This window comes from Molothrus aeneus, chromosome 2 (assembly GCF_037042795.1).
Source record: "Molothrus aeneus isolate 106 chromosome 2, BPBGC_Maene_1.0, whole genome shotgun sequence".
Lineage (NCBI taxonomy): Eukaryota > Metazoa > Chordata > Aves > Passeriformes > Icteridae > Molothrus > Molothrus aeneus.
In genome coordinates this window covers 45366607-45381545 of record NC_089647.1, presented here as the reverse complement: position 1 = coordinate 45381545, position 14939 = coordinate 45366607, and the positions used below count along the sequence as shown (strand labels likewise).

The 14939-nt window shown below is 35.7% G+C and overlaps 1 protein-coding gene across 4 annotated transcripts in view; it reads right to left on the bottom strand.

Annotated features, from left to right (window-relative positions):
• TNFRSF19 (TNF receptor superfamily member 19) overlaps positions 1-14939 on the bottom strand; it is a 56639-nt gene that overhangs the window by 26445 nt on the left and 15255 nt on the right. For all 4 annotated transcript variants that reach the window (XM_066544831.1, XM_066544830.1, XM_066544829.1 and 1 more), the window contains 2 exons: positions 8648-8826; positions 5898-5983 (listed from right to left, as the gene is read on the bottom strand). In XM_066544831.1, the coding sequence (XP_066400928.1) occupies positions 5898-5983; positions 8648-8826 (265 nt within the window). The remainder of the gene's footprint in view (positions 1-5897; positions 5984-8647; positions 8827-14939) is intronic.

The window sequence follows — 14939 nt, the reverse complement described above, 5'->3', positions numbered from 1 at the left end:
TATCAGGTCACATATGGAAAATATCAGACTGACTTACTACATTTTTACAAAAGTCTACATTTCTGTTTTGAAATAATGGGAAGGCAATGTCTCTGGAACAAAACAGTAATGATATTTATAAGCTAATGATGCTACTATCTGTACTTAAATTAGCTGTCACTGCTTATGAATGTTGTGAAAGGTTTATGCAATATTCCAGCTGCTTTCTATCACAGTGTTCAAAATGGCAAAGACGACTATGAGAGATGCTGTTAGGTAATCTCAAATCAGAACAAATACCGAAATAAAAAGGGGATATATGTTGGAACAGAACCAAATCATTAGGAATAATTTCACTTGCTATATACTTTCAGATGCCATTTGCCTCATGCACATAAGCAGCCTTCCTTGAAAAGCTGCTTGGCATTAGTAATACAAAGTTTAATGTACAAAGCAACCAAATAAAATTACAGAAAAACTCAATTGATGGAAAAACATTATCTGGAGCCTGACAGCTTTAAAATCACAAAATTCTGTAAACAGAAAGAAGAAAGTGACACAAATAAATTAAAAATCCACTATATAAACAGTGGAACTAATGTGGAATTGAATGTCATCCAAAAGTTACTCTCAAGTTAAAAAGCTGTATTTATGTTTAATGAAATAATATAAAAAGTTTCAGCAAAGCTGAGACAATGGGATTTTTTCTGTTTTACCACTAGTGAAATTATTTTACAGAATACACATGTAGCCAGCAAGCCTCCAGCTCCCCCCTTACAAAACAAGATAAGTTCTAACCCTGCAGACTGCAATTTCTAGCTTTTCAGCTTCTTTGTTCTGATGTTTAGTCCTTGCATACCCCCAATACCCATTACACTCACAGGAAAGTTTACAAAGTCACAGATCCTAATCTTGGTAATGTAAATAAGTAGATCTATGTGAAATCTGACTTTTCCTACACCATCTACTTTTAACACCAGGAAGAAGGAAACAACACCAGATTTTGTCCCCTAAATAGTATTTTTCATTAGTGAAACAACATACCTTGTAGATTTGAAGAGTGACACAGCTCCAGAACACTTATATTTAGTTCCCAGATAAAACAATACTGTAAACCTACAGAAAGTAACTAATAAAAACTCTACACAAGAAAACTGTAAAGGGAACTTTGTGATCAGCCTTAGTTAAGGCAGTTAAGGAGTTCCTTAAAGGAACAAAATTTAAAGCAGGTAAGATATGGATGCCTCAAGAAAATGTAATGTTTTCACATTTAATGATCTTCTTTATGTATTTTGGCTCAACAAGCCAGAGTCTCCACTTTTATTCCACACCTTAGTAAAAAACTGTTTCTTTTCTAGTTTGAGACATTCTTTATAATTGAAATCAATCTGGTTCATGGCAAAGTAGCAATTTTAGACCTGATTGCCAGTTTATTTCAAATGTACATGATGTTACAATCAAACTGCAGATATGTCCACTGCTGCGACTTACCCAACAAAACATTTCTGCTTCATTGAAGCAAAGAATGTGTTTATTTCCTGGAACATGTAAAAGCTAGTTTCCCAAGCTCCACACAGAATGGTATCCCTCCCCCATCCTCCCAGATTCCCATGCTCCTTGATCTATGCCATGAAGACAAGCAGAAAACCTGTGCAATTTTTTGGCGGGAAAACCTGTGCAATTTTTCATGATGTAAAAAATTTGTATTTTTATAAATGTAACAGTGTGGTTACTAGACGGAAAAAAAGCACAAGTCTGTTCTTTTGGTGGCTGATAGGCTGTAAAATACTCTCTTGTGCCTAGGTGTTAATTTTCTCATTTCCTTGACTCTCTCAATTTATTCCAAATTAACTGTTGGTACAGCCAAATTCTACACTGAATTTGCACATAAAAGGGGAACATCACTGATTTTTGCTTGATACAGAAAAGAACATTAATGTGGAAGTTCTAGGAACTATTTTTGTAATACATCTCAAAAAGGTTCCATGCCACAGGCTCTTCTGCTTAGTAGAAAGCCTGTCCAGAAGCTAAAGGATTCTTGTGACTCTGGGACTTCTCTGCATTTTGAGTTGAACAACACAAAAGGAACCACTTGTAAGAATATCTGACATATATCTGACATATATCTCTTGATTCAATTTTAATCTGCCATCATCCTATGACTGAAAGAAGGTAATTATGATTTCTAATGTTGTTTTTTTTTTGCTTATTTGCTAAGACAGACTAGCTGAAAACATAATGGTTGTTCCAAGAAAGCAACGGTATCTTCAGGAAATCTGCTCGTTACCTGAACCATTCACACATCTCTCCTTAACTTGTGCCACCACAAGTGTTTTAAGGTCAATGAGCTCATTAGATTTAAAAATAACCTTTAGAAGGGAATTATTTTAATTCTGTTCTATCACAGATAGATTCACAGTCCAGCTTACTTAGCAGTTTCAGCAACAGTTTAAGCATAACTGTGGGGAAAGCACAACAGTGGCCTGAGCAAAGAGGAGAGTGAACTCTGCAAATCTAAATTGGTACTGGGAAAAAAGAATCATTGAACCCTATCAAAGTTACTGTTTCAACACTTTTGGACAGCCTATATTAGCTTCTATTTCAGAATTTACATCCATAATAAATTCTAATTCCACTCTGATTCCCAGTTCAAAGAATTCATATTCTGTCATTCAGATGAGAAAAAAAAAGTCTTCAGGTGAGAAAAATGTCTTCAGTTTACAAAGTGAGCATAAATCACAATTTTAAAAACATGCTTTCATTTCCAATATTTAGATGCTGACCAAATACATAAGATTGGTCTGTATGGTTTATTTACCTGAACTAAGTAAATTAAAATATAACTATATAATTGTGTATTTAATTGTCTGACATTTTAAAAACACACATAAGTCATTGTGTCCCCCTTTAAAGTATGCACAAAGGTGATAGCAATTCTCCTGGCCTCTAATACTCTCTTTACTTGTTCATTATAGAATCCTTTCAACTTTGCCTCCAGCAATTCACAAACTCATTTTTTCATGAGTAAATATTTAAACCAGATCTGTTTTAAAATGTCTACAGAAAGGAGATAAAAGCAAGTATTTAGATTTATAGCTAACTGGGTAATAATCAACTGCTACTAGAAAGAATTTGATCCATGTCTCAGCTTTAACATGAGCCTGTAGTCCAGGTAGGGGGCTGTGAGCCTTTGTGCCCTTATGGTAATGTTCTTAAGCAAACAAAAGATTGCCACACACCTTGGAGGACAATTAATTCATTGAAACGGGACATTTAAACTTTTCCTTTTCATCTGTAACATAAGAGCTAGCTGCACTAATATTTGACTTTCAGTTTCACAGTGGAAAGAGAGAAGGATAAGAAAAGCAGAGAATTAGAACTTAGTTCTCTGGTCATTGAGAGCTTGTCCCACCCACTTACTGGTCTGTCTCCACTTAGCTTCAAGTAATGCAGTCTTAACTATCAAAATACATCCATTATTGGAATAGACAACTAACATTTTCAGTATTACATGTAAAATGTTCCACACATTATTTATGTACACTTACAGAATCATGGTTTTACTCGGATCTAAATTTCCCCCTATTTGATGCTAGAACTCAAAAGTACTTCAGTTCATTTAGCAACTGTTGTAGGAAAAACTTCCTAGGCTTCTTGAGGAAGGCATATACACTTTCCAAAACTGAGGCAGCTGCTGTTAGTACCTGAAGAATCAACAAACAAATTCTGAACAAAAGCCTTCTGAAAACCAGAGCAACATATGGCAACTGTACTTCATGTAGGATTTCTGTTATTTAGGATTTTAATGGGCGGTTACTATGCAAATAACAAACATTTTAATGATTTCAAACCTTTTATTATTGCTTCTGTAAAAGCTAGGAATACTTGCCAATTCTCACAACTTTGCTGTTACCACTTCTGTCATTTAGCCAAAGGTGGTGTGACAGCCATGAGAGTAGGGAATGAAAATGTCTCTAATCTGGATTTACCACTGTAGCTTGTGCCAGAGAAAATGCTCTTTTCCACGGGGTTGCCTGTTGTCCATTTAAAATGAGTAATAGCTTCCTAATGGTTCAATGTAGGATCCAAGCTCAGGCTCAATTACAAAAGCCAAATCACTATAAACTAAACAAGCTGAGTTATTTCAGAAGACTTGGCAACTGTTCTTTCATCACCTTTTCAAAATAATAACTTGTGACTTTGAAAAATATGAAATACACAAGTCGCTAACTACAGTCAAAGCCGAATGATAAGGGAGAAAATTTCCTCTTCCCTGTCTTTGATTATGCTAGAGAACAGAATTCATCTTTGAAGAGCACACTTTCTTAGAAGGGAACAAACAAGAAAAGAGAAAAAAAACGTAAAATGAATTTATGAATTAGAGATCCTCCATTAGAATAACATTGTTCCACTTTACATTTCACTTTTTTTTTTTCAGATAAAAAAAGATTAAAAACAGATGAAGGGGATAATACTGAATTTGCCCAGTTGAAGGAATTAAAATACATACATATATGAAATGGCCTGTCTATACTCTGTCTAGAAATAACTTCTGCAACTCATTGAATTTGAGTGATTTACATCAGTAAGTCGAGATCAGCATTTCATTCTTGGCATCAAACTTGACAGTGTTTGATATGAAGAACATTCTTTCTAAACACTTTAAGATACTGTCTAGACTACAAAAATAGTTGAACATTTTTGAATTTACTTTCTAGGCTTATGTTATACATGGGCATGAGTTACTGCTGCAAACACTAGAACTTATTTGACTTATTCTCTGATTTACAGGCTTTGAGTGTTGCAGTCCTTAAAAGTTTTCATAGATGTGGAAAATGTTTGAAAATCTGGTTTTACAACTTTATTACCCAAAAGGCAAAAAACCAGGATGGAAACAACAGAAGAAAGTTTGGTTTACTTGAAAAAAGACTATTTAAGCAATATATGAAATGCTGAAGAAGAATTATTTAATTGAAGTTAATGCAATAGGAAACTATTGAAAAGTATGGGTTTAATCCACAATAGTATACTCTTGGTTCTATTTTAATTTTACACCATTAAAAAAAAAGAAAGGATATTTATAAGAGACTGTGTGTATTTATTAAAGTAGCATAAAGTATTTCAGGACCCTGACAATTTATTCTTTCTATAAACAAATGTTCCAATTTGAACTAGGGGGAAAAAACTCCTAAAACATAACTTCACCGTTACAGAAACAAACAAGTAAGCCCAAGATTTTCCACATAATTATTTTGAATCACATGCATTTTTTTATTTTATAAAGTAGACAGCAATAAACATAAAAATAACAGTTCACTCTTTTCATTGAATTAAAAACACGATGCTATGTAGACCACCAACAGTCTTGGAAGAAGTGGTAACAAGGCTTCTGCTACAGAATAAAGAGGTTCTCTCATTTTGAAGAGATTCTAATTCTCTCATTGGCAAAAAACAAATAGACAAACCAATTACTTACTTCCTTTTAACAGTATACAAGAATATAAAGCTATTATCTATATTGTTCTCTCACTGTAACCATAGTATAAAAGTTATTTTTAAACGTATCAACAAATGCCTTTTTGGGTGTCAGGAAAGGGTACTACCCTACCTGATAGTTGTCAGAGGGTCTAGGAAGATTGCTTTTCTTTTGGCATTAACACAGAAATTAAAAAATTATAAGACAAGATCAGAAGTGGAATCAAGACTCCCTGACCATGTGGTGTGACAGGAATGTTGATCAGCATTGGACTGGCTATTTGCGGGAACTTCTCAATGATAGTACTGGACTGCTGAAGTGTATGAACAAAATATTTTACTAACAAGAAAATGAATTTTAAAAAGAGTTTGTGACTGTGACTGTCTTTTTTTTTTTGCCAGGCTTTAAATTTAAAAGAGAAAACAGCCAAACCAGCACTTACAGTGAGGCTCATAGGGAGGAGGAGGATCACCACAAGGAACACATTCCATGTCTTGAAAGCCTCCAAGTTTAGTCTTCCTATAAAATCTAGAAGATAGCAGAATGTGAAAAATAGTTAATTGAAACAAGTTATTATTCCTCACAAAATAATTCAGGTGTTTTAACAAAATCTTCTATAATTGCAAGTTTTGTCAATCTGAGTCTCTATGCAAACAATCAAGAAACAGAAGAAAATAAAAGTAAACAAAAGTACAGTAGCTATTAATTAGTAGGACAAGACAGATTGAAAATAAATAGGAGGAAAACATCTAGATCTGTTAGTCCAAATGCATGGTCACTATAATCTTATATTCACAGAAGAAAAACAGTTCTGGAGATTTTGGACAGAAATCAATATCCCATTTTCCACACAGATCACAGCATACATTAATGACAAGCATTAAGAACTTACCTTATGCAAGCTTAGTTACATGTCTAAAAACTAAAAGTGAAGTGATTGATCTATATATTACAAGGTAATTATCATCTCTAATAACATATAACAGGCTGGATATCAGTGACATTTTATTTAAAGACCCTTCAAGAACTTTATTACTGACCTAATGTTTGAATATCATACTGACTACAGTGACTGGCAAAACCCTACATTCCCAATCAGGGAACAAGAGTAGCACCAAAGAAAAAGCAGAACTTTATAATGCTATATTTCAAATTTTAATGTATGACATCCTCTAAAGAACTTACCTACAGCTCCTAATCAAATAGGTCTGTCTGTCTTTCAACCATTCATTAGAAGCAAGACAGAATCAGCAGCAGTGGCCTGTTCAAGATGAGTACTTGACCATTTTCGTGTAGTGGTAGTGGCACATTAAATAAAAGGTGCCAACTCTACTGATGTTATATTCCTAACACTGCAAATGCCATTAAAGTATGAAGCTTTTATCAGCTAATGCAAACAGCTTTCCAACTGCTCAAGAAACTCCCACTTTATCAATGTGAACAGAAACAGATCCACAGGCTGCAAGACTGAAGAGGTCACTGTGATCATTTACTCTGAACAAAATGTGTTAATATTTGTTTCTAGGTTACATGCTCACTGTAGCATTTTGAAGCTGAACAACAGAGAATGGCACGTTGGAAATCTACGCAAAACAGAAATAAATAAGACTGCTGAGAGGTAAAACATCAGTTAAACTATTTGGTTAACCTAGCTGTACCCTCCATTTGTTTGGGCAGCATCTAAACTGAAGGACAGGTATGAGTGGTGGTGTGTTTTAAAGTTCTGTGACTCAAAATATCCAGGCCAGGGGTCCCATGACTACCCTTGCCATGGCCATGACTCCCTCCCTCCTTCCTTCTGTTTCCAGCTTTGCTGCCAGAAAACTCAGGTTGTGGAAGCAGCTCTCATTTTAAACATACTCAACACACCTATCTGGGAGGCATCCTTGACTGGAATACTGAGAAGTATTCCCATGTCCTCCAGCTTAGCTTTACCTTTAATTCATGTCCTAATGTGGCTTCTCTTCTAATCCTTTCTCATCTTCCAAAATTCAGCTTATATTGTTTACAGAAGAAGAAAATCTTCTCCTTGCTGACAACCAAGTAAGCCCTGCAATAATTATATATTAATATGCTAGAAGAGCATAAATCAATGTACTGTGTGGCTGCAAGTAGTATCAAAAGTGGTTGTGAGTAACATCTATAATGCCTGGGGCTGCACCCTCTTGTACAGTGACTTAAGCTAAGATTAGCTACCAAACCTGTACTAAGTGCTTTTAAATGAAGAGGTTTCATCTCTAGCTTGAGAAGGAGTAATAGCAGAAGCTTCAACAGTGTTCAGGTATTTGATAGTTGGCATTGAAAAAAAATAAAATATATACAAATAAAATAGAACAGCTGAAATATAGAAACTAAACAAAAGTATGAACTTTCAAGCATGTCTGAAATATATACTCTGACAACAAAAAGACTGTAGCAGTTTCAAGTCAGTTCTCATACACTATTATTATCAGTTAAATTACTAGTTCAAAAAAGCAACAAAAATGTCTTTTTACAAATTCATGGCAGGTGTTTATAATATCAGAACTTGGCAACAATAGAAAGAATAGCCTTTTAGAGATCTCAGGATTTAACAGTACAAACAGAGAAAATTAGTAACAGAATTTTGGGATGACAGGACAACAAATGAAGCACAGCTCTTGATTTATAACAGCAGTTTCAGCAAACAATTCTTTCAGATTAATTTATGATTTTCAGCTAGGATCATGCTTTATAAATTTTGAAGAAAAGAAAGGTGAAAGAAATTTCAGAAAGTAAACCACAGTCACTGCTTCACTGCTTTTGGGCTAAGAATCTATGTGCATGAGAATTATTAGGCATTGACTTAAGGAGGGAAAAAATGCAAGCAAATAATGTGATAATTTTTGAAGAAGGTAGCAGTGTATGTTTTCAAATGTTTAAATGTTTATAACAATGAACTAAATCACCAGTAACACCGATGGAGGTATTTTGCTCAGGTGCTGTACAGACAATAGTCTCACAGACCAAGCAGGTAATTATCAAACCATTTTTGTAGATAATTATTCCTGCAATTCAGAAATTATGTGCTCAGATAATACAGTAAAGCCAAGATTAGAACATAGGACCTTCATACATACACAAAGGGTACCAACACTTATCCAGAAAACATGAACAAGCAATTTTAATGTAAATCAGGTTAGAATCAAGTCTCATCTTCAGAAATGGTCTTACCCTGGTAAACAGTCCCCACATAGTGCATTGCTGGTGGCAGAACAGTTGGCCTTCTGAAACCTGTTAACCAAGGCACAATCCAGACAAGGCTTGCACTTCTGAAAGCCCCAGTCTTCCTTGAATCTGTTTGGCCTGCATGTCATGCACTGTGCATCCTCCCCGTATCCAAAGCCGCATTCCTGCAGGGATTAACAAGCAACAGCAAGCTATTCAGTCACTGAAAGTGTGAACAAGAGGAGAATGCTGGGATAAAATGAAGACCTGGTGTAATTATTACTGAGAGTAGGCCTTTCTCGAGACAAAAGCCAGCCTTTCAGCAAGTTCAAATGTGTCTTCCACTGCTAATAATCTCCCTTACTTCTATAAGTAATACTTAGTCATCCACTTTATTCATGAAACCACTGTGTATTTGAATGATAAAGGGCTTCAAGGACTCCCACAGTTTCATTATTACTAGCTTATGGTAGAATTATTGAGCTGTCTGTTTTTTAATTAGGTCAGTCATGTGAAAGCGAAGAAACTGGGACAAGTGAAGTATGAAGGCACTTGCTCAGTTACAAAAACAGCAAAGAAGCACTTTGATATTAAGGTTCATAGCTAAGGTGAACAAAGTTAATTGCCAAAGAGAGTGCACTGATCTTCAAAAGCGTAGGACTTCTGTTACCAAATAAACCAGAGCTGGTTAATGACCATCAGCTAGGCACAAACTGTTGCTTAGCCAATAAGAATCTCAAAAACTCAATCCACTACAGCTCTCACAGTTCTCAAACTGTCAGAAAAGTTTAATAGATCCGCAGATCACAGGGGGCACAATATTTTACTATACAAGTAATGTTGTTATAGTTGGTTATTTCTGCCAAATTTAGCAGTTTAAAGGCATTATTTCAATTCATTTGCAAAAGGGCACCTAATACAATGGACAAGCTGCAAAGATAAACACCGAGCCATATGTAAAATTTTGGGGACTGAATCCTATGAATTCATTACCAAGAACTATCAATCAACTTCTTAGGAGTTATCAAGTTACTGGGAGCTGCTATTCCCTCTTATCATCCAAATATCCTATCAATTTTGCTTGGTACTTTGAAGTTTGGTTTGATGCATTAGTGATACACCACAAAACTGCAAGGGGAACACAACAAATTGCCAGACAGAATTAATTAGGAAAGGCACAATATGGGGACCTTGCTCTCCAGTATGTATTTTCAGTGGAAGAACAGGGCATCTTCCCAGTGGGAAAGCTGCAGGAAATCTTCAACTAGGGCAACTTCAGAGGAGGTTTCCATCAGTTTGATGCATATAAACAGGCATGTGTGTGATGCATATAAGAAACTTTTTCCAAAGGCACCAACCTAACCAAATCCGCTGCAAAAAAAAAAGCTTTTAAACTTTAGAAACACTCTCAGATTCTCCAAGATCAAACACCCTTGGATCCTCCAAGGCTTTGTGCTGAGAAAGCATCTATGGGAGGAGCTCTGTGATCAAGCTGGCCAATAGGCCTCTAAGCTGAAATGATAAAGTAACAATAAAAACTTCAGAAGCATTTTACAGGACATTCTAAGAATTTTTAATTTTCCTTTATGTTAAACTTTACTCTCCTCTGAAGAACAGCCCTGAAGTATGCAGAAAATGAACAATTTATGAAAGCAACTACAAAAAGATAGTAAAAATAGAACCACAAACTTAGTCAACAATTTTTAGTTTTTGTTTTGCTTTCTTTTAGCTAAAATGTAGCTTATTACTACTGAATTTTTTTCAGATCAAGGAGCAGACAGGCACATCATTGCAGTTACTAACAAAACCAAACATCCTACAGTTTCATGCACTGTACAGCACGGTCCTCTTGTGATATACTGGGACCATATTAAAGCTGGTAGGCAAAAAAGTTTTAAAAAAATATAAAAACATTTATTTTCTTTTTTTTACTTACTTCAGATATAGAACATTTTACACGGTTTTATTTCAAATGGACAAGTTTCTACTAGGAATCAATGCCAAAGCCATGTCATTTTTAGCTGTATCTTCCTGTGCTAATTTTTACACTCCATTTCATTTATGTAATTGTAAGACTGTATACAAAGCTACATGATTACCACTAGGGACTGGAACCAGACAAACTTGTGTTAGATTTTGCGCTCCCTAAGTCTAAATAAACTTTTTCATTGAATATCATTAATCTTTAACACACTCTTTCTAAATACCTACTCTTTCCAGTTAGCTTATCCAAACAGTAGCATTATGGAATATATTATACCACTCAGTTAAACCACTTACATTTTGATCTTTTGATAAATCACTTGGAATCAGTCCCTCCCAAGTCCTATCAAACTTTCAAATATAAGGCTTGAATTGACTTAATTATAAGTTTTCCTTTCCAGACTACCTTTGAAGCTTTGGATCAAAAAACAAGCAGGAAACAAAAGTTAGAATTAAATGCTTTCACTTACTGGCCCAAACTACCAAAGCTGAATAAATTGTTTCTAGATCAGATCTGCTTTGCTATAGCAGGATGTATGGACACATCCTAGTGATCCTTTGCATCATGGAATGGTTTAGTTTAGAGCTATAAAAATGGTGGATGCAAGGTAAAGAAATTTTCTGCCCAAGGAATTTACAGTTTCCCGTGTTTTCAAAGATGGTTTCTAAGTCCTTCTTAGCCAGGAATTCCACAGATACCAATTCATAACAACTAAAACTTTATGTATGTGCTTTTTTTGTTCACATAATATTTGAGGTAGTTAACTGCCTGGCAGGTGCAAATAAGTATTTAAGCTTGTAAACCAGGCAGAACTTCAAAAAGATCTGTACTCATAATTAACCACGTTCCCCAAACTGAAGGATATGATTTAGATGATGGATTCAAACCCTTTGAAATCTTGGACTTTATAATTTAGCAGTCCAGCAAAGATACAAACAATTGACTGTTCATTTTTTATCAGTGCATGTGCAAAACTGATGTGCACCAGTTTTCTCTGTGTTCTATTTACAAAGCTGTCAAGTTATATGGCTGATGAGATCTGAATAGTTCCCAACTCCCCCTCACCCTCTCCATCCTCCCACTCTTAACTTTAAAAGAGAGCTCATCTCCTGTGGCATTTGACCTTAGGACTGCAGAAAAGAGAAATAAAATTTGTAATAGCAATCAGCTAGATTTCAAAAAAAACATTTTTTATTTTTGTGCCAGAAAGAAAATAGCACAAATAAATGCCTTTATTTTTTGCTGTTGCAAAGCTTTCTGTGAAGAACACTTAGTACAGTCCTCCCTTTCTACCTTCCCTTTTCAATGAATGAAAATTTTCTCTCTCAAAGATACACAGTACAAGCCATTAAACTCAAACACTCCTTTAGAAAACTGAATTCAAGTTAATTACAAAAAAAAAAATCTTCAAAATTCAAATGCACCTCAACTTTCTTGATATCTATACAGCTTTCACTACCACAGTAATGTGCCATCTCTTCACCTATAACTTAGGTATCTCCAGAACAACTCTGTTCAGAAGTGTTTCACTGAGGTATTAAGTGGGGTGACTGGTCAAGGCTGCCTAGGAATCTGCAGCAAACTAGTTAACCAAACTCATAATTTTGTTTTTAGCTAAAAATATTAAAAGCACAGAACAATGCAGATACCTCTTCAAGAACTACCAGGCCACTGTTAAAGTTTTCTTTTACTATGTACTACCCAAACATTGATCCAGACAGAACGACTATAAAGGGTACTGGAGTTAAGTGGTATGGTTTTTCCCTTAAAGTTGAATCCAACACAGACAGTAAATGAAGAGTAAATTAGATTTTAAACATTATTTCAATTAAAATAACCTCAAATTTCATTTAGAAAATGCTTTCAGGCATCATTAAGATCATAATCTGCAAGTATATTTTAGAATTGTTTCTAGTTCCACTGATTATCCATAAACTATGTAAATCCCTAGACAACACAGCCAAAGCAGTTCCACTTATGCCATGATGATTACAAGAATACTTGGTATTCTCAAGAAAAAGTCTACCAGGCATTAAGACACTTAATTGGTGCTGGGTCATATAACAGGCTGCGGCACTACACTGGTGCTGGGAAATGAAGCTTTTCCTAATACCTTTGAGTACATGGCCTTTCTAAATAGCACACAGTTTTAGCTTCCTAAAGTACCTCAGGCTGTGGGTCAGCCTCATCTAGAATCCAATAATGAGCTGAATCTATCAGCAGAAGTCTCTGAGCAGGACAGGCTGTAACAGCATGCTGCAAACATCGGGCTTAGCTGCTGTGTCAAAGTGCACAGCTAGGGTCAGAAAAGTTTCATTCTCACTGAAGATGATTTGACATGCCTACATGCAGCTGCTCCAGTTTCCAGAAACACATGCTGGCCTCTCCTGAGCTGAGATCTGGCAGGCTTCCTCACAAGCAGCTCTCTTGCTTTGAAAATTTAAGAGTGACTGCAAACATGGCAGCAGCTGCTCTTGGTGGCTTCACTGTGACAGCACGTCAGCAGCAGCACAGCATGCTGATGTTCTTGTGTCAGGACTGTCACATCCAGGAGAAGTTTCAAACAGTACCTGCCCATTTAATTCACAATTCCTTTTTCTGAGACAACGTGGAAGTCTTCTCTTTCCTCATCCCACACCTGGTACAAGGAAGCAAGCTGTGACACACAGCCCCACCTCAGCAACCATCAAGCTGCCTCTGTCCCACCAGCTGTCTCTCAGTGACAGTATTTATCACGGCTTACTTGATGGCACTGCTGGCTTCAGGCACTCTCCCCTTTACCTCTTGGTTTCTATTCCTTCCTTGACATATATTGTCCTCAGTGCACTGGCTCAGCTGATAACTTTAAAAAATGGTGGTGAAAGGACTGGAAGGACTTCAATTCTGTACTTGAACATCTTTAAGAAAATGGCTGAAACATGAACTATGTCATTTTTTTCTGCATTAATTGTGATTTGTATAAATTTCAATAGTATATAAGGCTTGATTTATTTCAGAAACATATATAAGATAGGATGAAATGCTGTTACTATTAAGCCAAACCAATGACTATTCAGGCACGGGTAAACTGAAGCCACTTAAAGAATAAAAGGTATTAAATTATATGTGCTTAACTATGTGATGCTTTGCTGTCTACTAAATGAATGAGAAATGCAATAATGCTGAACCACATGAAGCAAACTCTTCCTTCTGAATCAACACAACCATTTCAGTCTCCCACCCCAGAAGAAAGCACTGCTTAACAAAAAAAGAAAAAAAACCTGAAAAACCTAACAAAAACCCCCAAACAGAAAAACAACATGAAACAAAGACTGCCCACACTGAAAAGTAAGCTAATTCAGTGATTCAACGGCTTCACGAACATTACTAAAGACATGTTTATGAGAAGAAAAGGCTATACAGAGATTTTTTTTAAATTAACAAATAGAAGCAAAAAAGCATGGGAAGCAGCTTTCACTCTCTTCCCCATCAATTCTATTGATACAAGAATAAAGCTTCCTTTCTTCTGATGGCCATATGTTAAAAGTACTTAATAAAAATACAATTAACATAAGTGATCAATGGATTTTAGTTCTAAGCTAATGTAACATTGCAGCATTGTTGTTAGAACATCATATAGGCAATCAGAAAGGAAAAGCTGTGGGTGGTACTATTACTTTCTTACTTGAAGGAAGAAAAATTACTTTAAAAACATTTTTGAAAAAGAGATCCCCATTAAACTGTGATAGCAAAAGCTGAAAAGAATGGTCTAGATTCAGAATTAGTTACTTGAAATAAGGCTGGTTTTTTGCTGGTTTTGTTTTGTTTCATGCTATCAAAGGTGTCTGAAGTTGCTTACCTATACAGGAAGGTCAATCCAATAGACTGAGCATTGGTTTGCAACCAAAATTAAAAGACTCACCATTGAATCATAGAACAGGCAGGTTAGAAGGAACATTGAAAGAACATCTGAAGCAAACATTCATGGGTCAGGGACCTGAGCTGATCTGAGATGATCTAGCACCCTGTCCAGTTGCATCCCAAAAGCTCCCAGTGATGGGGACTCTAGGGAGATTGTTTCAGTGAATGAATGTTCTCACTATAAAAAAGAAATTCTCCTGGTACAATTTGTGCCCATCACCCTTTGTCTTGTCTATATGTGCCTTGTGAAGAGAAAGCTTCTGTTACACACTATGGCCTCTGTCTACTCTGTTCTACCAAAATATTCCTGCATTACCATGGGCAAGTTGATTTATGTTAGTGTCTCATGTATAAATTGAGAAAGAGCAACAGAATTTCCCTCATTTAGAAAGGTGAAATGCTCATAGAGTACAG